This window comes from Ambystoma mexicanum, chromosome 9 (assembly GCF_040938575.1).
Source record: "Ambystoma mexicanum isolate Mex_15411 chromosome 9, UKY_AmexF1_1, whole genome shotgun sequence".
NCBI classification, from domain to species: Eukaryota; Metazoa; Chordata; class Amphibia; order Caudata; family Ambystomatidae; genus Ambystoma; species Ambystoma mexicanum.
The window spans coordinates 1,215,894,366-1,215,917,429 of record NC_090931.1 but is presented as its reverse complement, the minus strand read 5'-3'; the positions used below and the strand labels follow the sequence as shown (position 1 = coordinate 1,215,917,429).

Genomic DNA, 23,064 nt, shown 5'->3' with positions numbered 1-23,064 from the left:
TTTCTGCACCCACTCCTGCTCCAAGGGAGCGGCCCCTCTTTTTCCTTGTTGAGCCACATAACTTTGCACTGCCACTAGCAGAGTATGCACCATATGGCTCTCTGCCACTGCATCCTAATTTTCCACCTCTACCCCAAACAACATTAAACTCGGCGATCGCCCCCTGTTGTATCCTATCCAGGTACTTAAGCCAAGACAGCACTTCGGTCCAGTATCTTTGTATGAGGGAACACCCCCACCACATATTGTAAAAGTCGACCTGCAGCTGTCTACATTGCCAGCATCTTTAATCTGTCCCTGTGTTCATCCTAGCAAGCCTTGCCGGCGTGTATTGCCAACCAGGGGAGTTGCTAGGTCTGGAAAAGATCCGGGGCTACACTGATGTTGGAACTGTTTGGACTGGGGGCTAGCTAGTCTTTTGGCTGTAGCTCCTGAGATGCTATCCGGGGCTACAACCAAAAGATCAGGGGCTATAGGCCCCTTAGCCCCCCCTAGCAACGCCCCTGTTGCCAACAGTGAATTATCTTGTAGGCCTGCATTCTGTTTTGCAAGGACCGCATGGATTTCCTAGCCCCCCTACAAATGGCCATCTACTTCTGATCAGTGAGGTCTATTGCCATATTCCTGGCCCACCTCTCCCTCGCCGGTATACTGTCAGTGAGGTCCCCCCCCCAGCCCACCCCCAGTTCGGTGTAGAACCTTGATATTGGTCCCTTGGTGCCACTGTCCCGCAGTAGGATCCCTTTGAAGCAAGTATAGTCTCACCGAACATTCTCTCCCTATCTAGAACTCGTCATTGCCCCCTTCAGTTGCAGATAGCGGAAGACTGAGAGTTTTCTTATGCCCGGCATTCCTCCAATCTGGCCAAGGGGTACAAATGTACCGCCCTCCAACAGCTGCCCCGCCCTTGACAGACCTGCCTCGTACAAAACCTGATAGCGCACCGGTTTCTCGATCCAGTCCTGCAGGGGCGGTGCTGACTGGCGATGGCCACGTCAACAGACAACGAGCAACTCCCCCCTCCCACCACACTGATCAGAAAACTGCTAAGATTTGGTGCGTCAGCACTCTTCAGGGGATATACTAGCAGAACCGGGGGCTACGGACCCATTGCTTCTCCACACTCTGCCCCAAGTGGCCCATCATAATCTGTAATTGCAGTGCCCTATAGTATGCTACCAGGTCGGGTAAACTCACCCCTCCTTCATACCCCGGCAGAACCAGTGTTCTATAAGCCACCCTGGGTGTGGAACCCACCCACAAGAAACATAGAAAAGTATTCTGAATACTACCCAAGAAGGGGGCCAGGATCACTATCTGGAACAGAAACAAGAACTTAGGAAGGACTGTAATTTTAATACAGTTGAGGCGGGCTGCCCATGAATCAGCAAGCCATCCTTAAAGGGATGGTCTAGTAAAAATTTTTATTTAAAAAATAGATAGGCCACATGAAAAAAAATATACTAGCATCCTCCGTTTTAAAACTTCCTATGTAAAATTTTGAGCTATTCAAGCTCAAAATTCGAAAAAGCAAGCACAGGGGCGCCTCCATTTTGTGAAATGGAGGCCCTCCTGTGCTGGCTTTTGCTTTTGCGGCACTAATGAAGGAAAAGCCAGCCAGCTGTAGTAAACAAAGTCTACCGCTGGGTGGCTTTCCCTTCATTAGTGCCGGGACTCGGAGGACGCGGACCGGAGACCAGAGCAGGAAAGCTGCAGCTGAATCTCGGTAAGTGCCATTTATTTTTTTTACAAAAAATAAGCACTAGCTGTGGTTTCTTTTCTAAGTTTTCCGGGCTGGAGGAGCCCGGAAAACTTAGAAATAAAACCGCAGCTTTAAAAACGTTGTAGAAATAAAACTGCAGCGTTTTCCAACACAATAACGTTGTATTTATGTTTGCGGTCGCTTCAAAAGCGACCGCAAACATAAATACAACATTTTTAAAGCTGCGGTTTTATTTCTAAGTTTTCCGGGCTCCTCCAGCCCGGAAAACTTAGAAAAAAAAACGCAGCTAGTGCTTATTTTTTGTAAAAAAAAATAAATAGCACTTACCGAGATTCAGCTGCAGCTTTCCTGCTCTGGTCTCCGGTCCGCGTCCTCCGAGTCCCGGCACTAATGAAGGGAAAGCTACACAGCGGTAGACTTTGTTTACCCAACCCATCCCATCCTTCGGGCCCCCATACCAATCCTTCCCAAGACTCCCATCAAAAATGACTAGTTCAACCTGTCAAAAGCCTCTTTCGGCATCTATAGAGAGGACCACGCCCCTTCTCTCCACACTTCCAGGGCATGTAGTATGTGTAAGGTCTTGTGTAGAATGTCCGAACCCTGCCTGTTCCGAATATATCCGGTCTGGTCGGCGTGCAACTAACGTGGCAGGAACAACTCCAGTCGTGATGCCAATATCCTGGCAAATATTTTGCCATCAGTGTTTAATAAAGAAATGGGACGGTATGAACCACAGTATGTGGGGGTCCTTACCATGTTAAGGTATAACTGCTATAAATTGCTTCCAAGAAGGAAGGAGGGATATCCACTGCACCCCAGATCGAGTTAGAGACTAGTCATGGGGCACACTAGCAGTTCCTAAAACTGTTTCTAAAAGGCTGAGGTATAGCCGTCCTCACACAGCGCCTTACCCGACTTAAGGTGGACTATGGCTTGCAGCACTTGCTTTCCTGTAACTCCACCCACCAGCCCCCCCGCCCCCCACACTCCACCCGCCGCCTTTTTTTTTTGGTTAAAAATGTATTCAACCTTTAAACAGACTAGACACTAAACGTGAACAAGGACTTAAAATAATGATCATCATGAAAAAAAGATAAACACAAAAGAATCGGCAGACAAATAAAAACAGAGTACCGAAAAACATATTAAAATAACTAATTCCATCATTTCAGTCTCCAGTGTAAAGGTTTAACAAAGGAAAAGGAAGGAGATGTCAATTGTCAACAGACTAATTATACAAGGCAGGAACTAATGAACAAAAGGACACAACTGTATTTACAGTAATGTTCTGTCTGAAGAGACAGCATTTCCACGTTTGGTCTGTCGATACAGCAGCATATTTATTCAAGAATTGTTTTCATATGGAACACTCGTTCTCTTAAAGGCTTCAACGCTACGCATGTTAACAATATGTGCTTTGCGTTTTCTTTCTCAGCTTCAGCATTACAGTATCTGCAGGAGACACTATCTTCTGTAACCTGTCTATACCTAAGCAGAGTCTCCTTTGTGCGAAGCAGGTTTAAACGAAAATGCAAAAAGCTAATCCGAACTGCTCTACTAGGGTAAATTGACAGTTAAGGGGCCAAAATACCTTGTTTTTTGTGGTCTTCATTTAGGTTTGCAAAAGAGAGGAAAGCTTGGAATTATATTACTGTATTCGCCCAATCTGCTGCAAATATTGCTTCGAGGGGATTGGGTCCTCCGACGTATTCCATATCTATGACAGGTAATGTCCACAGCTCTGCTGCTTCGGAAAATCTTTGGCGTCTGCGTCCTGCGTCGATGCGCCATCCCCGAGGACCTCCTCCGACGGCCGACGTCACTCGATGTGATAAGTAGGACGCACGACGCCCATAGCCTCAGTTCTGTTTTTTCCGCGAACGTGTTCGCTTCGTGAATCTCGGTACGCCTTGACTCGTTGGAGTTTGCTGTTTTCGAATTCTCGGTTCTTTGAACCTGTTCGTTTTTTTTTGTGAAGAACTGTTCGTGGCGATGTCTACTTCGTCTTCAACCCCGCGTCCGGGCTTCAAGAAATGCGGGACTGTGGGTCCAAGATGTCGGTCACGGACTCGCACGATGCCTGCTTCTGGTGCCTTGGGGAAGCCCTCGATACGGACGACTGTCGACTGCCAGTCGCTCACGGCAAAGGCCTTTCGGGAACGCAAGAAGAATCTGTCGGTAGGCCGGGTGTCTAAGCCCCGGAAGTCGAGGTCTGCGGGGCTTTCGACGGATGACTCGAGGGGCGACCCTCCATGTCATCGTCGGAAGTCCAGTGGGTCTCCTTCCAGGAGTCGGTCTCGCCACTCCTCCGTCTCTTCGAGGCATTCCCGGAAGCGCCGGCATAGGTCGCCTTCCCCGTCCTCTTCCGAGGACTCCGCCCATCGGCGGGGTCGCTTATCCCTCCATGCAAGCGACACCGGAGGAATGGGCTTCCTTCGGGAAGCAGATGCTAGCGATTCTAGAATCGCAGGGCACCGGTCCGTCCGCGCCTCCGAGTGGGGTCGGTCGGCACCGGTCGAGAGACACCGCTCGTACGCCTTCGGGCTCGGGTGGTTGGCACGGCTCGCGGGAGAGGTCCCACTCGGACAAGGGTAGCCGTTCTCGCCATGCCCGTTCCAGGTCCCGGTCCTCGACGCGCTCGACACCGTGTGATCCTGTGCCGTCTTCGAAGAAGACGTCGATGTCTGTGGCACCAAGGTTGTCGATGATTTCTCTCGAGGCTCCGCCTTCGAGGGGGTCGTTGACGCCGTCGGCGCCTAGGTCGTCGAGAGACACGCTCGGAGCTCCGGCTTCGAGGCCTGTGTCGGCACCGCCGATGACGCCGATTCGGTCGGCGCCGACTCGTTCGGCGCCCCCGACGCCTTTCGAGGCGGTGGTGTCGGAGGGGCCCCGTGGCACGGGGTTTGCCCCTAGAAAGGCTCTGGCTAAGGTCAGGCACTGCTTTGTTCCCCAGAGGTCTTCCTCTCCCCGCCTGGAGTACATTTCAGAGGGTGATGAAGGCTCTGATGACAGCTTGGTTCCGGTTCCAGATGAGCTTATCTCCGGCCATAGCCAGTTTGATGACCTGAGGCAGTCACTGCATGATGCCAGTGGACTGGACACCTCTCCGGAGGTGGAGTTTTGTAGGCCGGAGCCTGGCACTCATGCCGATTCTTCATATCGGTGCCTTATGTCTCGGGTCACCGAGTATTTGGGTTGGTCAGCTCCCCCAGGGGAGTTCGTTCAGGATGATCTCACAGACATCCTTGATCTCGGTCCCCCCACTGACCCGGTTTTGCTGTTTCATATGGCTCTGCAGAGAAGGGTGGCGGCCGCTTGGACTGCTCCGGAGAGTCTCCCGCCAGTGGGCAAGTCTTTGTTGCGAAAATACCGTCCAGCCAGTAGCGACCCCTGCTACTTGTCCAGGCACCCCACTCTGGAGAGTTTGGTGGTGCAGGCGGCTATGGCCCCGGCAAAGCAGGCGTCGTATCCTACCATCGCTTTGGATAGGGACGACAAACGTTTTGACGGCTGGGCGGAGAAAGTGTTTTCTTCAGGGGGTGTGGCGCTTCAGGCGGCCAACTCCATATGTGCTTTGTCTCGTTTCACACTCACTCTGTGGAACTGTGTTGCATTAGCGGCTGAACATATTCCCGAAGGGGAGGAACGGGATGGTTTTCTTGCTATGGTTCAGGATGGCAAGGATGCCATGTGTGAGGCCGTTCAGTCAGGTTTGGACTTGGCAGATTGTGTCAGCCGGTCCATGGCGGCGAGCACCATAATGCGCAGGTTTGCGTGGTTGCGGAAGTCTAGGTTTGCTCCTTATGTGCAGTCCCGGCTCCTCAACATGCCCTTTGACGGTGAACACCTTTTTGGCAGCAAGGCTGACGAGAGCCTTGAGAGGTTGCTGACCTCCAAAGCTGCAGCAAAGTTGTTGGGTGCTGTAGTTCGCCAACCTCCGCCTTTTCGTCCTAGGGGACAGCAATGGAGGGGAGGTTCCTTTCGCTATTACTCATCCTTCAGTAAAGCGAGGGGAGCTAGCAGTCAAAGAGGCCATCGTAAGAGTGCCAGAGGTGGAAACAAAGGTACTCGAGGTGCCAAGGCCGCTCAGGCAGTTGCCTCTTTGCACTCAGGCAACACCGCAGCCGCTACCACTCAGTCATGAGGCCAGGTCCCATGGTTCGCCGGTTGGGGGGAAGGCTGGCGCAGCATCTTGTAGAGTGGCAAGCCATTACTTCGGATGTGTGGGTTCAGGAGATCATAACCCACGGCTACTATCTTCCTTTTCGGCAGAGGCCTCATGACAATCCACCAGGGAACCTCTCTTTGAAGTGTCCGGATCCGCTCCTTGCGCATGAAATTCAAGCCCTGCTGGAGAAAGGCGCCATAGAACTGGTGCCTGTAGCGGAGAGGAACAAGGGATGGTATTCCCCTTATTTTTTGATTTTAAAGAAAGACGGGGGATTGAGACCCATCATGGACTTGCGCGGTTTGAACAAATTCCTCAGGAAGGACAAGTTCAAGATGGTGACTCTATCTCAAGTCCTCCAGGCCCTTCAACTTCAGGACTGGTTGTTGTCTCTTGACCTCAAGGATGCTTGCTTCCATGTGCCGATCCATCCCAAGCACAAGAAGTACCTGAGGTTCGCGGTTGGCGACTCGCACTTTCAGTTTCGGGTCCTGCCGTTCGGATTGACCTCCGCCCCGAGGGTTTTCACCAATCTCATGGTGGTGGTGGCAGCGCATCTCAGGAAAGGGGGGATTCACGTGTAACCCTACCTAGACGATTGGTTGATCAGGGGGAGCTCTCCCGAGCAAGTCCTGGATCATCTGTCCGTCACCTGCCACTCCCTTCACAGGCTGGGCTTCTCCCTCAATTTAAAGAAGTCCCATTTGACACCAACGCAGCGGCTCCAGTACATCGGAGCAGTGCTCGACACGTCCCTGGGGCAGTGTTTTCCTCCTCAGGCCAGAGGTGATGATCGTGACGGACGCATCCCTCATGGGATGGGGAGCTCATGCCAACGAGTAGACAGTCAGCGGTCGTTGGTCTCCGTCGGAGTCCAGACTCCATATCAGTCTGTTGGAACTGAGGGCTGTCAGGCTAGCCCTGAAGGCTTTTCTGCTGACTGCGTGGAAAGAGTGTCCTGATTCTAACGGAGAACACGGTGGCCATGCACTACCTCAACAAAAAGGGGGGGGGGCAGGGTCACTTCCGCTGTGCAGGGAGGCGGTGCAGCTAGAGTTCTGGGCCATCCAGCAGGAAGTTTCTATCTCTGCGTTTCATCTGGCCGGAGACGACAACGAGACGGCGGACGCTCTGAGCAGGTAGAGCACGATCTCTCACGAGTGGGAGCTGGCTCAGGAGATTCTCCTGGAGATCTTCACCCTTTGGGGGACCCCTCAAGTGGATCTCTTCGCCTCCAGTGTCAACCGGAAGTGCGAAAGGTTTTGCTCGCGGGAATTTCCTCCAAAAGGAGCCTTAGGAGACGCGTTCGTGGTGGAGTGGTCATTCCCACAGCTGTACGCGTTTCCTCCAGTCCCTGTCATCCCGCAAGTGCTGCGGAGGTTACGGAGGTTGTGTTCCCGGATGATCCTCATTGCTCCGGCGTGGGCCCGGAGGACGTGGTACCCGGACCTTCTAGACTTGTCCATCTGCCCTCCACGTCGTCTTCCCTACCGAGACGATCTGCTCTCACGGGAGGGGGGTCAGGTTCTCCATCCAGATGTCAGATCCCTCAATCTTCACGCTTGGCTTCTGAAAGGTTGAGGTGTAAGGATTGGGACCTCCCTGAAGACGTGATGGAGGTGTTTCTCTCGGCCAGGTGGCCGGCAACAAAGTCTCTGTACCGTTGCCATTGGAGAAAGTTCTGCGACTCGTGCAGAGTTTAGAATGTGGATCCTTTTGAATGTGACATACCCATGGTTCTGTCTTTTTTGCTTTCTTTGGCTCACAGGGGATTGCAAATGGGGACCATTAAAGGTTACCTGGCGGTGCTGTCCATATTTAAGCGCTCGTCTGAAGAGTCTTCCTATTTTAAGATTCCTTTAATTTCGCAGTTTTTGAAAGAGCTCACTAATGTGTTCCCTCCGTCACTGTTTTTGGTGCCAGGTTGGGATTTGAACCCTGTTCTTAAGTTTCTTATGGGTGCTCCGTTTGAGCCTTTACATTCTTGCCCTTTGAGGTTAACTCTGAAAACTGTGTTTTTGGTTGCGGTTACTTCCGCTCGCAGAGTGAGTGAGTTACAGGCACTTTCAGTTAAGCCACCCTTCACTGTGTTTCATAAGGACAGGGTTGTCCTTAGAGTTCGTCCTTCTTTTCTTCCGAAGGTGGTTTCGGAATTTCATTTGAGCCAGAAGGTGGTTCTTCCGGTGTTCTATCCTCCTCCACATCCTGGTAAGGAAGAGGAGAGGCTCCATAGGCTTGATCCTAGGAGAGCATTGAGCTTTTATATTTCGCGCATGTCCCGGGTCAGAGTGGACGATGAACTTTTCATTGGTTACGCGGGAAAGCGTTTGGGACAAGCTGTGACGAAACACTTTGTCTCGTTGGATTATTTTAGCTATCTCCGAGTGTTACCGCTTGGCGGGTAAGGATCCTCCGGCTGGCTTGCGGGCCCATTCTACCAGGGGAGTGGCTGCGTCTACTGCCCTGGAGAGGGGAGTTCCTATTCGTCACATCTGTCATGCAGCCACCTGGGCTTCGGTACATACTTTTGTACGTCACTACTCCCTCGATTCCATCAGAGGGCAAGATCTGGCCTTTGGCAAGGCAGTTCTCTATTCCGCAATTTGATTGGGCATGCTAAATTTGTATTATACATTTTTTCCCACCTCCTTGCTTTCTACTGCTTTGGGAGTCTGTCATAGATATGGAATACGTCGGAGGGCCCAATCCCCTCAAAGAACAAGTTACTTTCTTACCTGGTAACGTTCTTTCGATGGGATGGTCCGATGACGTCTTCCGTATCACTCCCTCCCTGCAGAATTTCTTTTGCGATTTGCAGCTTGCGTTCCGCAAGGCCTTGTGTGTCTGACTGGCAGAAAACTGGTGGCACACGTTCTGGGAAAAAACTATAACTGAGGCTATGGGCGTCGTGCGTCCTACTCATCACATCGGGTGACGTCGGCCGTCGGAGGAGGTCCTCGGGGACGGCGCATCGACGTCATCGACGCAGACGCCAAAGATTTTCCGAAGCAGCACAGCTGTGGACATTACCTGTCATAGATATGGAATATGTCGTCGGACCATCCCATCGAAAGAACGTTACCAGGTAAGAAAGTAACTTGTTCTTTTCTAACCTTATCCGGATTGCCTATAAGATCCTGAACTGCACACCCTGTCTCTGACAAGCAGTCAATCAATCCCCCTAATTTCTGACAATGCTTTCTAGCCTCCAATTTCACAAGCTCTCCCAAAGTCTACCATCAGGGAATTTGCTGGTGCATCTAACATTTTCATGTAGAATGAAGTATTGCCAGAGGGCTCTGGCTTTCAATGAAATGATACCTAGTTCGTAGCGAATAGTGGAATGGGGTATAGATGACAGTAGGGACAAGACCCTATCCAAATCCTTGCTTCCATCTGAGGCATTTGTCCAGATCAGCCTTACTACTCTTAAGTTTTTATCAGACGGGATAATACAACTTGTTTATTTAGACTGACTTGAATGTTAGAATGGGAGTGTTGGGCACTTATTAGTCTCAATAGGGCCGGTGGAATGCCCCATTGTTGTAATGTTTGCCATAGCAGTGACCCATCTACACTTTTAAATGCTGCTGCAATATCAATTGATGCCAAGAATACTGGTTGTTCCCCATGGTCCACGCGTGTGACTGGAACAACACTCCATTTATCCGGGTACCCATCCCCTGTCTGAAACCTGTTTGCCACATAGATATTAAGTTTTGGCTACATACCCAGGTTTCAAGATGTTCTAGTAGGATACAGGAATTTGTTTTAGAATCCGCGTCTAGGATGGCTATAGGACAATTTCCTGGCTGGGCTCTGTCCCCTCGCTTATATATCCGAATGATGTGTGCTGTATCCCATCTGACAGGGAATCGGTTAAGTCTGTTAACATCTCATTTTTTTTTTGTAACTTTTTTATTAATTTTACAAAACAGAAAAAAGAATGCAATCCCCAAACCCTCCCCTCCCTCCCTCTCCCCCGAGGCTGTTGCATTGCGTCCATAGCCCATTGACATCATGGGCAGTCACTTGAAGTTAGTAAAGATAAACCTGCCAAACAAAGTCCCCTGTCAATTCCCCCACCCCCCCCTCTTCCCTTCCCTCTGGGAATCCTCCTCCCCACCCCAGATCCATTACCTCCATGGACCGTTTGCCATCGCTCAGCATAAATCCAATAACCGCAGGCGCTGAGGACGCCACCCAATTCGAAAGTCATCTTTAAGAAAGGCCAGAGTTTCTTCCCAATCCCCTGCAAAGGACTGTAAGTTGCTATCCTTGGCATATGTTGCTCATTCAAGTGCCACAATTTCCCAGAGTTTTCGCAACAAATCCTGTATCTGAGGGACCTCCTTGCTTTTCCACCTAAGCGCTATTACTGTCATAGCTGCAATTGTAAGTACCGCCCTTGCTTTACCCCGGGATTTAGGTTCTCCCACACCACCTGCCCACCTAATTCCCAAAAGGACCTCCACAGGCGGCTCGCTTCCTCCTCACCCAAAGGCCTGCTCCTGAGCCCTCTGCACTTCTAATCAAAAGGGCCTGATCGCTGGACACGACCACCAAATGTGCTGCACCGTGACCTACATCCCCGCCAGCAGACCCCGGAAGTAGCAGGGTATATCTCCCGAAGACGAACCGGTGTGTAGTGCCATCCAAACAAAAGCTTGTACCACGTTTCCTGCAACTGAGATGCTTTAACCAGCCTGGGAATTTTCCTCCATAATCTTTCCCATTCATCTCGCGTAATTGCCCTCCCCAGGAGCTGTTCCCATCTGCCCATCTGCCCATATACGCCCAGGGAGGCCTGACAGTTGCATCATCCAGAATCTTATAAAGATTAGAGATTAGACCCGTGGATCCATCATTAGACAGAAGGAACTTCTCAAAGCGTGTTTTCTCTCTTGTTGCAGCCTGCTTGTTCACGGGGTTCAAAACCCAGGGACGCAGCTGTGCATACATGAGTCTTTCTCCCTCCTCCACCCCGTACTCCCTCTTACATTCCTCAAAGGATAGAATTCGCCCCCCTCGAAACATATCTCCCAGCAACCTACAACCCCCCTCTTTCCATTGCCTAAATGCTCCCTCTTCCATCCCCGGGGTGAAATCTCCATTATAAAACAGGGGCGTAAAGGGGGAGGGAAAGGTTGTTATTCCCTTACTCCTCACCAATTTATCCCAGTTCTCAGCCATCAGTTTCGTGATGGTGCTCTCGTATACATGCTTGGGCCTATGCTGCCTCGGAAGCCATAAAATTTCCGCTAAACTCTGATGCGCAACTGCTCTATCCATTGCCACCCATTGCTTATCTTGTGAGGCCTCTCTTTCCCGGAGCCAATCTCTAATGACCCGTAACTGCGTTGCCTCATAATACTGTTGTAAATTCGGTAATGCCAGACCCCTCTCCCTCCTAGGAGCCATCAAGAGCTGCCTGCCGACCCAGGCTTTTTTCCCACCCCAAATGAAATCTCCGGTCAAGGATCCCAACTCCTTGAAAAAGGTCTTAGGGAGAGCCTGAGGTATTGCCTGGAAAAAGTACAACAGCCGCGGGAGGGTTATCATTTTAACTGCGGATATCCTGCCTAGCCACGAGATCCGAAGCCCCCTCCACCTGCAGAAATCCCGCTTGATGTCCTTCAACAAAGGTGGGTAGTTAGCTCGGTACCAACCTGCTAAGGTCGGGGTAATTGTCACGCCGAGGTATCTAATTCCCCCCGGACTCCACTTAAATGGGGTGGCTGTCTGCAAGGATTCCCGATCCTTCCCACCAAGGGTCAAGTTTAGGAGCTCCGATTTGCCAAAGTTAATCCTAAGCCCCGAGGCCTCCCCAAATTCTCCCAATAGCTTCCTACTTAGGCGAATAGACTCTAATGGCGCCGTAAGGGTCAAGAGCATATCATCGGCAAAGGCAGCTACTTTTTGTTCCTCACCTCCGAAAGGAATCCCCTTTATCCCCTCTGCCTCCCTGATCGCCTGCAACAAAGGTTCCAGGTAAATAGCGTAAAGCATAGGAGACAGGGGACATCCCTGTTTAGTGCCCCTACTCACTTCGAAGGATCTAGACATGGTTCCATTTACAGCTATTCTCATGACTGGCTTCTGATAGTTGGCCTGCACCATACGCAGGAAGGTCTCGCCAATGCCCATTTTATGCATTACCTTAAAGAGAAACGACCACTCCACATGGTCAAACGCTTTTTCTGCGTCCAACGACAGAAGGACCGCGGGAGTGTTCGTTCTATGAGATTTCTCCACCAGGTGGGCCACCCTTGGTATATTGTCAGCTGTCTGTCGGCCCTTTATAAATCCCACTTGATTTGGGTGTACCAGATCCGGGAGAAGCCCCTCCAGCCTACTCGCCAATATCTTAGTAAAGAGCTTGGCATCAATGTTGATTAATGCTATTGGTCTATATGAAGACCTCTCTACTGGGTTTTTACCTGGCTTCAAAACTAGGGTCAGTCTAGCTTCTTCCATGGACGGCGATAGTTTCCCCGTACTCCTAAAGACATTAAAAAGGTAGGCTAGGTGTGGGACCAGCACAGTCGCAAAGGTTTTATAGAAGGCCGCTGAGTAGCCATCAGGGCCTGGAGCCTTGTTCAGGGGCAACCCCTTGATCACCTTCCTCACCTCGTCTTCACTGATCTCCTCATTTAGTAAATCTGACGCCTCTTTCCCGATTTTTCCCAACTCTACCTTATCTAGGAACTCTAATTGGGTACATTCCTGGGGGCCCTGCGACTTTTATAGGGATTCGTAGAAAGCCACCATGGACTCCCGTATCTCCCCTGCCTCAGTTACCCTTACCCCGGACTCTAATCGTATGGCCGTAATCGCGTTTCTGGATTTCGCTCCCTTTAATAAGCGCGCAAGGAGGGTACCTGCCTTATTCGCCTTAGCGTAGAATTGCTGACGGACCCCCAACAGGGCCGCCTCAGCCTTTTTAGTGCGGAGGATTTCCAGCTGTCCTAGCGCTCCACGATACTCCCTCATAGAGGACCTTGTTGGAGTTACCCCCGCCCTTCTCCTTGCCGTCTCGACTTCCTCTTCGAGCCGCCTTTCTGTTAACATCTCTTAACTAGATGTCAAGTAAATGGTCTGTTAGAGCACGGTTTACTTTTATTAGCATGTGCAGTGTCCAACTTGTGTGATTTCTTTGTGTGTTGGGGATAACTGACCACCATCGCAGATTTGCAGAGGCAGTCCCAGGAGTGATAACCAAGCGCTCAAATAGGACCAACAAAAATTAGTGATCACTAATATCTGTCCTCTGCACTTCAAAATGAGACCAGTGATCCATTAGCAATGGGCCCACAGAGATATAGTCAATGATCGAGGAGCTGAGGCCATTTGACCAGGTCGCCAAAGGCAGAGAGTCCTCTTCAGTCGATTCATTGAGCGGAGAGACCCAGCCCTGTAAGGCAGTCCACCCAGGCTTTACCATTCGTGATCTTCAGGCTTTCATTTCTCAAGCGTGGTTCTGACAATTCTGTAGCAGAAATTCAGACTGAGTTCTGGTCTCCTGTTAGGAAAACATGGCCAAGGGGCTCCTTGTTATTCCAGTCAGCAACACAATTGGAAATCAATTCAACTACATTTGCCAAGGGAGGTCATACCTCAGTGCCAGTAGATGTCCACAACAAGGATGTTTATAACCATTTCTAGTACAAGGCTAATATGGGAGGCCAATATTCCAAAATGCACTTCTATATAGAGGTCGCTACCTTGATACTAGGGGAGTTATTTTACGAAAGTTAGAAGACCACCATATGGACAGCCATTTTCACCCTGTCAGATAACCTGTTGTACCACTCTGTAGCCAACAAAGGCCAGCTGTGTTTTAAGCCAGGTTTCTTGCAAGTTGAGAACTGTATATTCCCTAAGTTTACGAGCTAGTGTAGCGTTACTAAATAAGTGTGCATGACCTCGAGAGTTAAGAGGCAACTGAGAAAAATTCTGTATTTTCCTGTCTACAAAGAACGCCTCCTCCTTTCTCATGATGCTTAGCCCCCTCCGTCTAATTTGCAGCTGTGGACAGAAGCCAGGACCAATCCGTTTCCGCAGAGGCTAATATCTTTCTTTTTAGGATCATACCCTGGTCTTCCATGGATTCTCTTTGCCCCCCTTGTAACAAGGGCTTGAAACCAACATCTTTAGAAATTCCCCCAAGCTGGGTGTTGGGCTTCCTCTTGTGGATATTCTGGGGTGTCAGGCCATATCCCAGACGTCTTAAGTTGTTTCGCTCCTTGAGCATGGTATTCATGACCAGTTCAGATTTTAGGTAGATCCTCAAGTCTGGATATGTCTGGAAAAAAACCTCTAGCTATTTCACCAGTTTTTATCCCTCCCAGTGCAGGAATTTCTTGGAGAGACAAGATATTTCGATTCGAGACTGAAATGCGCATTTTAGGGTTCACACTTTCCAATTCCAGTTAATGTGTCCTCCAACAATTTTTGCTGTCTTGTGTTTTGGAAGTTCTGCTCTCCCCACGAGCCTTGGAAGACATCTGTCCTGCAAGCTATTCATGTATTTGGGTAGGCCCCCTTGTGTGGGATACCCTAGTAAAGTATATTATTCTCGATCTTGCTCTGTTATTTGAGTCTGTAATGGAGTATTCTGTGGTGCTGGCATCTTCAGATTACTCTGAGTAGCGGGTAAGACCTTAGAGAGCACTTTAGGTGTTATGCCTACTTATGTAGTCGTGGGACCCTTAGGGATTTTTCACTGGTTCCAATGCTTGGCCGGTCTTGTACCGCTACCACAGATGAAGTTATGGTTGTTGTATTGCTGTAATTTGCTCCCATCCACCCCCATTTCCCATTACAAACTGTGATAGAGCAGCCTTCACTGTTGACTGGGTGAATAGTGAGTTAATGAAATTGCAAGCACTGTGCTTTAAAAAAACTGTATTGGCAGGTTTTTGGACATCTTCCTCTGTAGGACCAGTGCACCTTTGGCTGGACGTAGATGCACCATTTGATAGGCTTCTATTAGAGGGCCCAGACTCATGACTACTTGTATTGAGTCGCCTAATGATCATCCTCTACTATTGTTGATGTAATGTTGGCTTGCTTCATCTTTCTTTTAGATGACTCTACACGTTCTTGGGTAGGAACAAATGCCCTCTCTACCTCTGTCACTTTTCCACCCCTTAGAGTCTGACCATCAGTTATGTGTTGCTCAACAGCCTGAGATTCCGCCACTGTATAACTCTTGAGGTCAGTTAGAACTGTTTTCCCCAATAGCCCTCTCTCTGCTCTTATTGATTCCGTAGGTTGGATCTGTGGTGCTTGCGACTCCCTTAATAGATTTTTGCAGGGCCATGATTCCGGGCAAAGTTCTCTGGCAGCTGCGTGTAAATTAATGTGATCAAATTTGAGCAGAACAGTGACAATTCACTGGTCCCAATTGTTAAATGACCTATCGAAGGACAATGATCTACGGCCGCCGTGAAGGGTGGGTGGGCAGAGAAGGGTTGGGAGGATTGGGTGGAATGGGGATGATATGAACTTGGGGATGGGTGGTAGGCCGGTCTAACCTACACAGGACTCATGGTTGGACTTGGACTGCATGCTGTGACCAGGGGACTGAATGGAAGCTGGGTAGTTGATTCTGGACATTCGATGGGGGAGGGTAGGTGGGTGGGTGGTTTGGGGGTAGAATATTGCTATCGTTGTTGGGAATAAAGTGTTAAGAGAGGAGTGGGGAAGGGCAGGGAGAGGGATATCGGCGTGGTAAGGGGGGTACATTTTGGAATTGTCTTTGGAGTTGCTGTTTAAAATGCTAATAAAGAGAGTTTAAAAAAAAGATTGAGCAGCACGGACTCAGTGTTGTGTTGGCTTTTGTTTCTCTCAGAATGTCCTCATATAGAGACACCAGAATACACAGCACTTGATACATTTCTGCAAATTGATCCCTGTTTACGCCTCCTAGCCCACCCTCCACTTTCCTAAATGCTGCTCAGAAGCGCCTTGCCGGGAGTGGGGCAGGAGATAATACAAAAAAAGGCAGCACCGCAGGCAGACTGGCTGTTCTGTTGCTCAAGGCCAGTACTTTTCCATCATATCCGCAGGATTGTTTGCCATTGAAGAACACGCTGTTAATATATTTAGCCTCTGTGGCCTGACCATTTAATGTGCTTCAGTTAACCGGACATGCTGGCAAATGTTAGTCTGTCTTTGGGGTGTACAAAATAATTATTTTGAGCAGCCTTTGTTTGACGCCACTATTTCAGAAAGGGGGGGTGTACTTTTCGCACTGTTTTACTCTTCAGTATTTTTTTGTTTCTGGTCGCCTTTGACGGGGCAGCATCCCTTGATAAACAACTCTCTTGAGGGGAGGCTGGGAGTGGAATGCCTGCCTCTGCTAATATCTCCTCGCTTGTTAGCAGACAGGAAGTCAAGTTGTTAGCAGTAGCTCCACTACGCTGATCGTATACCATTTCCCTCATATTACTAGTTTTGTGCTTTTTCAGGAAGGGGTAATTCACGAACTGCTTTCTTCCTCGTCCAATGTTCTAACTCTGTGTAGGGTTGCAGGGAGGTGGAATGCCGGATATGCTGGTCCTCTGCCCAACTCCCAACACCTAACACACACCTCGCACACTGCGCACGCTCCGGTGTGTAGGTTAAATGTCAACTGCTCCGACCTCCAACAATAGAAACAAAGGATAGCCCTCTGTTTGCAAGCAAAGAATCACCAGCTCCAAAGATCCTTGTGAGTACCGCCTCTAGTATGGCCCTTTCACCCTCCTTCAGTCTTGGTATCTGGAGCCTCCCCAGATATTCCTATATAGCCCCCGCCCTTTCTTCCGGGAGCCGCTTGTACCGGGTCTCATAGAACTGTGCAAAACATTTGGGAATGTCACCCTGACTTCTAAGAAGGTCCCCTTCCTTCCCATGTATGCGTGCCGCTCTCCTCTCCACCCTTCGTTCCTTTATTCTATTGGCCAGTAGGGTCCCCACCCGGTCCTCCTTTTCATAATACCACTATTTGGCATAGCACAATTCTTTCAGCACTTCCCCAATCAAGAGCAAATGCAACTCCTGTCTCTTATCCTGCATCTTGACCAACAACCTCTCCCTGTCTACCCCTGGTCATGTGAGCTGCACCCGCATCCCACTTAGGTCCCCCTGCAACCTCTCCTCAATCAGCCCTCTCTCTTGTTTATTCCGGGCGCCTTCCTTTATCAGGAGGCCCCTGAACGTGGCCTTGGCCGACGCCCAGACAATTTTCCACTGCACCGCCTTGTAGCGTTGGTTTCAAAGAAGTGCCCAATCTCTTTTTGCAAATCGTCCCAGAAGACCTTGTCTACAAAGAGTCCTTTGTTACACCGCCACCTTGGGGTCCCACACCGTCCTATACACTACTACCATCTCATGATCTGACCAGGTCACTGATTCCGCTTTCGGGGACTCTTCCATGGCCACCTGCTCCCTGGGGACCAACAAAAAGTCAATTTTCATATAGGTTTTATGTGGGGGCGAGAAGAAAGTATAACCACCCGCTTGAGGGTATATAGACCTCCACATATCCTCCCATAAATGGTCCTAAAGCAGCTGTGCAAGCACCCTGTGTTCCCTCCCCCGTGCTTTGACTTGGTCCCCCCGTTCTGACCACCAGTCCACAGCCGGGTCCACGATGGCAACAACAAGAAATTATTTCTGAGAAAGGCCAGTTGGTGCATGTTTGGGGCATACAAAGACGCCAGTGTGATCATGGTCCCATTCAACTGACCATTTACTGCTACAAAACGTCCCCAGCACCTGTACCTCCGTCAACCGTACAGAGTGCGCTAGGACAGTACCCACATCCTCCTTCTTGCTGGCTCTATGAGAGGCCCATTCTGTCTGCCCAATGTTCACCCCCTTCAATGCCCGCTCCGCCCCATGCCTGTAGTGGGTTTCCTGTCAGAAGAGTACCTCTAGCTGGACCTTTGCGAAACAACCCTGCCGTTAATGACAGCTAGTTTGGGGCGTTCAGCCCCTTTACATTGTGTGGCTGCCTTCCAATTAACCATTATCAGGCTTCAATTGAATCCTCCATAACTCCCCCATGATAAAACCAACTCCAAACCACAACTGAGTTATGAATGTTACCCCTCCCCCTCAATTTCCCCCCCCTGTCACTCAGTAAACTCTACCTAACTTGTTTGGGCAACAAAGCCCATCCACAGTGTTCAACCCCACTCCTCTGAGACACCTGGGAATCCCCAAGTCACTAGGGTGACGACAAGCCCGCCGTCCCCCTCCCCCCCAACATCAACTTCATAAACCACACAACCACGCCTCTTATTATAAGGTAATCAACAGTTCCGTCACAAGCCCTCCTCTTCTTAGATTTTCTGGAGACCGACTCCTTCAGGTGGATTTTTGGTTGCACAAAGGCACTGTTAAACTCTCGCAACCTGCTCTGTCCATCCTTCTCCTGGAAAGTACTGTCCTTTTGTAGTTCCGTTAGCAGCTGCGTTGCTTCCTCACTGTGCTTGAGCTCATAGTGCTTGTCCCCATATTCAGAAGAGAGGGCAAAGGTAAAATGGTAGCACACACTGTCTTCCTGCAACCATTTTGTTTGGGGGGTTGGGGGGGTCTGCACTTTTTCCTTTGCTCCAGTGTGTGATTCGACAGGCCTTGGTAAATTCTCACTGTAGCCCCTTCCCATTTGAGATCACCCACCTCTACGGCCTTCCGCAGGATGTCCTCCTTGTCCCTATAGTTGTGGCATTTGGCCACCACAGAGGCCGGCCCCTTTGCTCCCCCTGCGCCACGGTGGACCCAGCCAAAGTGGATCTCCTTATCCGATGCCTCGCCCATAAGTTTCTTCATCACTCCAGATAGTAAAGCTTCCAAGTGCCTGGGTGTCTCAGCACCTTTGCCCGGAAGGCCCCATCTCCGCAAATTGTTCCTTCTCTCGGTTTTCAACATCATCCAGCTTACTTCGTAGCTCACTCACCTTAGCCTGCATTTCCTCGACCCGGACCTCCAGACCCACATCTGCTAGGTATGTGGCCCTTTGATTGTGCTCCAGGGCCTCCACTTTCTCTTCCACCTTCGAGACCCTCTCTTTGAGGGCACCCATCAAGATCTGTACTGCTGCCCTAAACGCCTTCAACTGCATCAGGATCATCTGCACATCCTGCTGCAGGGTCCCCAGTCCGCCTGCCACCATGGCACCTACTACCACTGGGTGCCGCACCCAGGCTCTTCTGTCCTCAGGACTGCAATACTAGGACCCCTCCAAGTGGCCCTGCTTTGCTCTCGCCACCTCAGCTCACAGGAGCACAGTCCCTTTAGCGGTGTACCTCTCAAACTATTCCCCAGGCGCAGCTCTCCCTCTTTATAATCTCTCCTGCTAAGGTTGGGCCCCTCATGGTAGATCAATCCGGAATCTTTGCCACGTGCCGTTGGTCCGGTCCCCTCCGGCACTCACCACCACTTGTCTTCCCACTTAAAGTGCCTGTCCTTCGGTACTCCACCACTGCTCAGGTGTCTCCGTCCGGTGGTCCTGATCACCCCCTGGTTGCCAGTGTCCTCCACCACTATTAAAATGTCCCTCCCCCTTCTGGGGTTCAACTGTTGGGCCCACTCCACAGCAATGGGAGGCTACATTGGTGAATTGGGTGCCAGCTATTAAACTAGGGCCTGCCTGCTGTCCCTTAGCCTGCCGGTCTCCCCGGTCTCCTGTCCACTCCGCTGTGCCATGGCTCAGGCTCTCCAAGTCACCCTCACAGCCTGCAGCCCCCACTACAAGTCTGATTAATAGTGCTATCACTGCCTTCAGGGCTGTGTGGCAATCGGTCACTAAGGAGCTGCAAGGCTCCTGCTCCTTCCAGTATAGCACGGCCTCCTACCCTCCTTGCTCCGCCTCAGTGTTTGGCGGGCCCGGTGACGCCTGACACAGCGGGAGTCTGCCTGCTTTGCACCCTCATTCAGCACCATTCCCTGGGTGGGATCAGGGCAGTGTCGGTTTGGTTGGTGGAGTGCTGAGCTCCGGTCTTAGGCCACCATCTTTCTCCACGCCCTAGCGGTCTGGCTACTTGTATTTATTATACATCTTTATTTTATAATACTTCTGATTGTAAGTGTTTGTATTGAATCCTAGTTATACTACATGTTCTTTGTACTTTCCTACAGCCCTCTCTCCCTCCTAAAATGAGCCTGGCTGCTCTGTCTAGGCTACCATATACTCAGGTGGAACAGCCTATACTAAGAGTGGAGTCTTGCAATGTCTCAGTTGAACTTCAGAAAAACTGTCCGAACATACTGCATTCCTCTTCTCACAACCACTGTGTATACTGAAAGTCTATTTGTTTCCAGCCACTAAAGCCTTTGCTTAGAGTTGGATGAAATGCTTTAAAAATGTGGAATACGGTGTTATCGCAAACTTGAATGCATTTCACACTATTACTGACCAGGAAATTCAGTGACTTGTATATTTGTCAAAATCTGCTGTAATACCATGACTGCATTTTATTACCTCGTTACATCTACCTCGAAGGCCCTACGTTTGTTGGTAAGGTTACTCAAATGTGTAGGAATAAGTGTGAACCCCTACAGAGTAGTCCTTTTCCTGTAAAATTACCTTTGTAATGCAGTAGACGTGTTTCATGTGAAATAAAACCAGACATTCAGACCAGCAGATTAAGTAGTATACAAAGACAGGTAATCTTTTTTTTTGATGGCTTCCTCTTTACACATGCACATTACTTAAAACCTAAAATGGCATAAACATTTGTATTACACAACATAATGACAAACTAGCGGTGTATAAAAGGCCTTTGCAAAGTTGTTGCATTTGTATTATTGTACATGGGTCTGTAGTAAAGTTTATGTATATGAAAAATGTAAATGTCTTGGTGGATTCTCCCAATAAATCTTACATTTATCCCGATTCCATCGGACTGCAAGCTCCTTGGGAAATGCTCTGGGAATTTGTGTTTTCCAGTGAGCTGATAGTCTCTAGGATCTTGTGGTTTGAGAAACTTAATGGGTAACCTGCTGTTCTATGCACTGCATTTGCAATTTGATTTCAATATTTGTATCATTTACAAAAATACTTTCACTGTCAAAAAAAGGGGAATCGCGTCCTTTGCCTTCACGCGTTTTTCCAACGGGTGTTTTGCAAAAAAATTCCAATCTGAATTTTATTGGGGGTGGGGGGGTTGGGAAAGGGTAAATTAAGAGTTGGGGGGTGAGGCAAATAAAAAAAAAAACATTAAATTAAGGGGATTTGGGGGAGAAACCCCCCCACCGACCACCCAAAAAAAATTATGTAAACAAAATTTCAATTACGTTTTAAGGCAAAACTCCCACGGCAAAGCACCCGTCGGAAAAAAGGGGTTCAGCGCAATGACATGGAACCAAAAAAGAAATCTCAAACAGTATGGACTTATAGTGTGAAATGGCAATCATGCAGTCCGACAGCAATTTATTTTTCTTTGTTCTGTATAAAGTTTTTAATCTGATTATAGTGCATTGCCCGCCGTTTTATGCATGTACTCATTATTTATTTGCTTGGAGCAGTGTTGGTGGCCAGCCCATATAGATGTATAGAATCCAGAAGTGAAAAAAAAACAAAAGCCCTGACAATAAGACTTGTGGATTGTTTCCATTTTTCTAGCGATTAGGGTCTGTCAGTTTAACAATGACAAAAGAAATATTTTCTACTTTATTTTAAGGTTGTAAACGGGTGGAGATTTAGAGAAAAGTTAGAATCCCAAAATGCCCCGTTTTGATTTTTCTCTGATAAGTGAACCTTCTTGGATGAGTGAAACAAGTGGGTCTAGTTTTATCTTGTAAACTCACAGACCCTTCCCTGACACCCTGGTTTACTTTTTCACAGCAAAAGTGCCCAGTGTTCCTCTGCTCTGGCATTTAATCCTGTCCTCTAGAAAAATTATGGAAAATGGGCTCAAAACCTATTGTTCTCCAGTACTGAAATAGGTTTAAAAACTGTTTAAAAATCGGGGATTCTCACAAAGTGTTACTGTTTAATTGAAGTCACACCACAGTCCTCGTGTGTTTTATTCATTAAAAGTATTATCATCTTGCTTCACTGCTTTACATGGTTTATCACTGTCTCTAAAAATGTGGGCCTACAAATATAGATATATGTACTTCCTATTTTTCAGTCCCTGTGTTTCCAGCAAATTCGTTCCTTCATCTGAATCGTGTAATATTTACTTAAAACTTGCATATAAACCTTTTTTGTGATTAATTCTGAATGGTGCTAGCCTGGTCATGGCTGCATTGCCCAGATTATTTTGAGTCCTCCTTTTTTTTCTCAAATCGTTGGGTTCACAGATATGGAATGACAATTTTCTTTGTGCTTGAGCATTTCATATGTGCAAGACACCCATACCTGCTTAGGTGAAGTGATTGTATTTGGTAAAGGAAGCACTGTTGCTGCTGATGTAAATGTACAGCGTAGCATGTACATGTGCATTCTCCTGTAAGTGTTGCAAAGCATCATAGTTCTGTTACTGGAAAATTGCTTGTCGTTGCTTGCTTGGGCTGTTTGTGCTACTGCCATGCAACAATATATGGTTTCTCATTTGTTTCTCCACTATTTTCCATATGAAAAAGAAAATCTGTGTAACAGCTGCATGTTATGCTTAAAATAATTTGCAGTTATTTGTATTATGTTGTGATAATTATGATGTTTGTATCTTTAGGTAAAACCCTTTTTCATTGCTCCTTTCCTAGGTTCAGAATCTTCTAGTAGTGTAGGGTCGTCCACGGGTTCTCTCTCTCACACGCAGCAGCCTCTTCCAGTGTCCGCTATAAGCCAGCCTTCTCATGGCACACCTGCTGTCTATCCAACTGTCAGCACTAGTAACTCTCTTTCCTTTGACTGTGGTCAAGTGGCACCTTCTAGCACTAGCTTCTTTTTGCTTCCATTGGAAGCTGCAGGTATACCACCTGGCAGTATTCTGATCAACCCACAAACAGGTTGGTATCCAGTAGTGGATGTATTTGATGACAATGTGGAATTTGATAATTTGGTGTAGATGTCGTCTTTTCCAAAAATGATGGTTTCTTTAAATGTTTTTGTATTTTGTTCTTTTGTGAGAAATGCTGTTAGATGATTGACTGCTAGTTTATTATTCTAAAGCAAAGTGGATAATAAGCAATGATCATAATGTATATTACAATAAGTATTTTCCATTTG

The 23,064-nt window shown here is 48.7% G+C and overlaps 1 protein-coding gene across 10 annotated transcripts in view; it reads left to right on the top strand.

The window, feature by feature from the left end:
* R3HDM1 (R3H domain containing 1) overlaps positions 1–23,064 on the top strand; it is a 1,943,510-nt gene that overhangs the window by 875,266 nt on the left and 1,045,180 nt on the right. For 6 of the 10 annotated variants that reach the window (XM_069616544.1, XM_069616545.1, XM_069616542.1 and 3 more), the window contains one exon: positions 22,599–22,844. The exons of the other annotated variants lie outside the window; for them this stretch is intronic. In XM_069616544.1, coding sequence (XP_069472645.1) covers positions 22,599–22,844 — 246 coding nt within the window. The remainder of the gene's footprint in view (positions 1–22,598; positions 22,845–23,064) is intronic. 10 annotated transcript variants of the gene reach the window in all.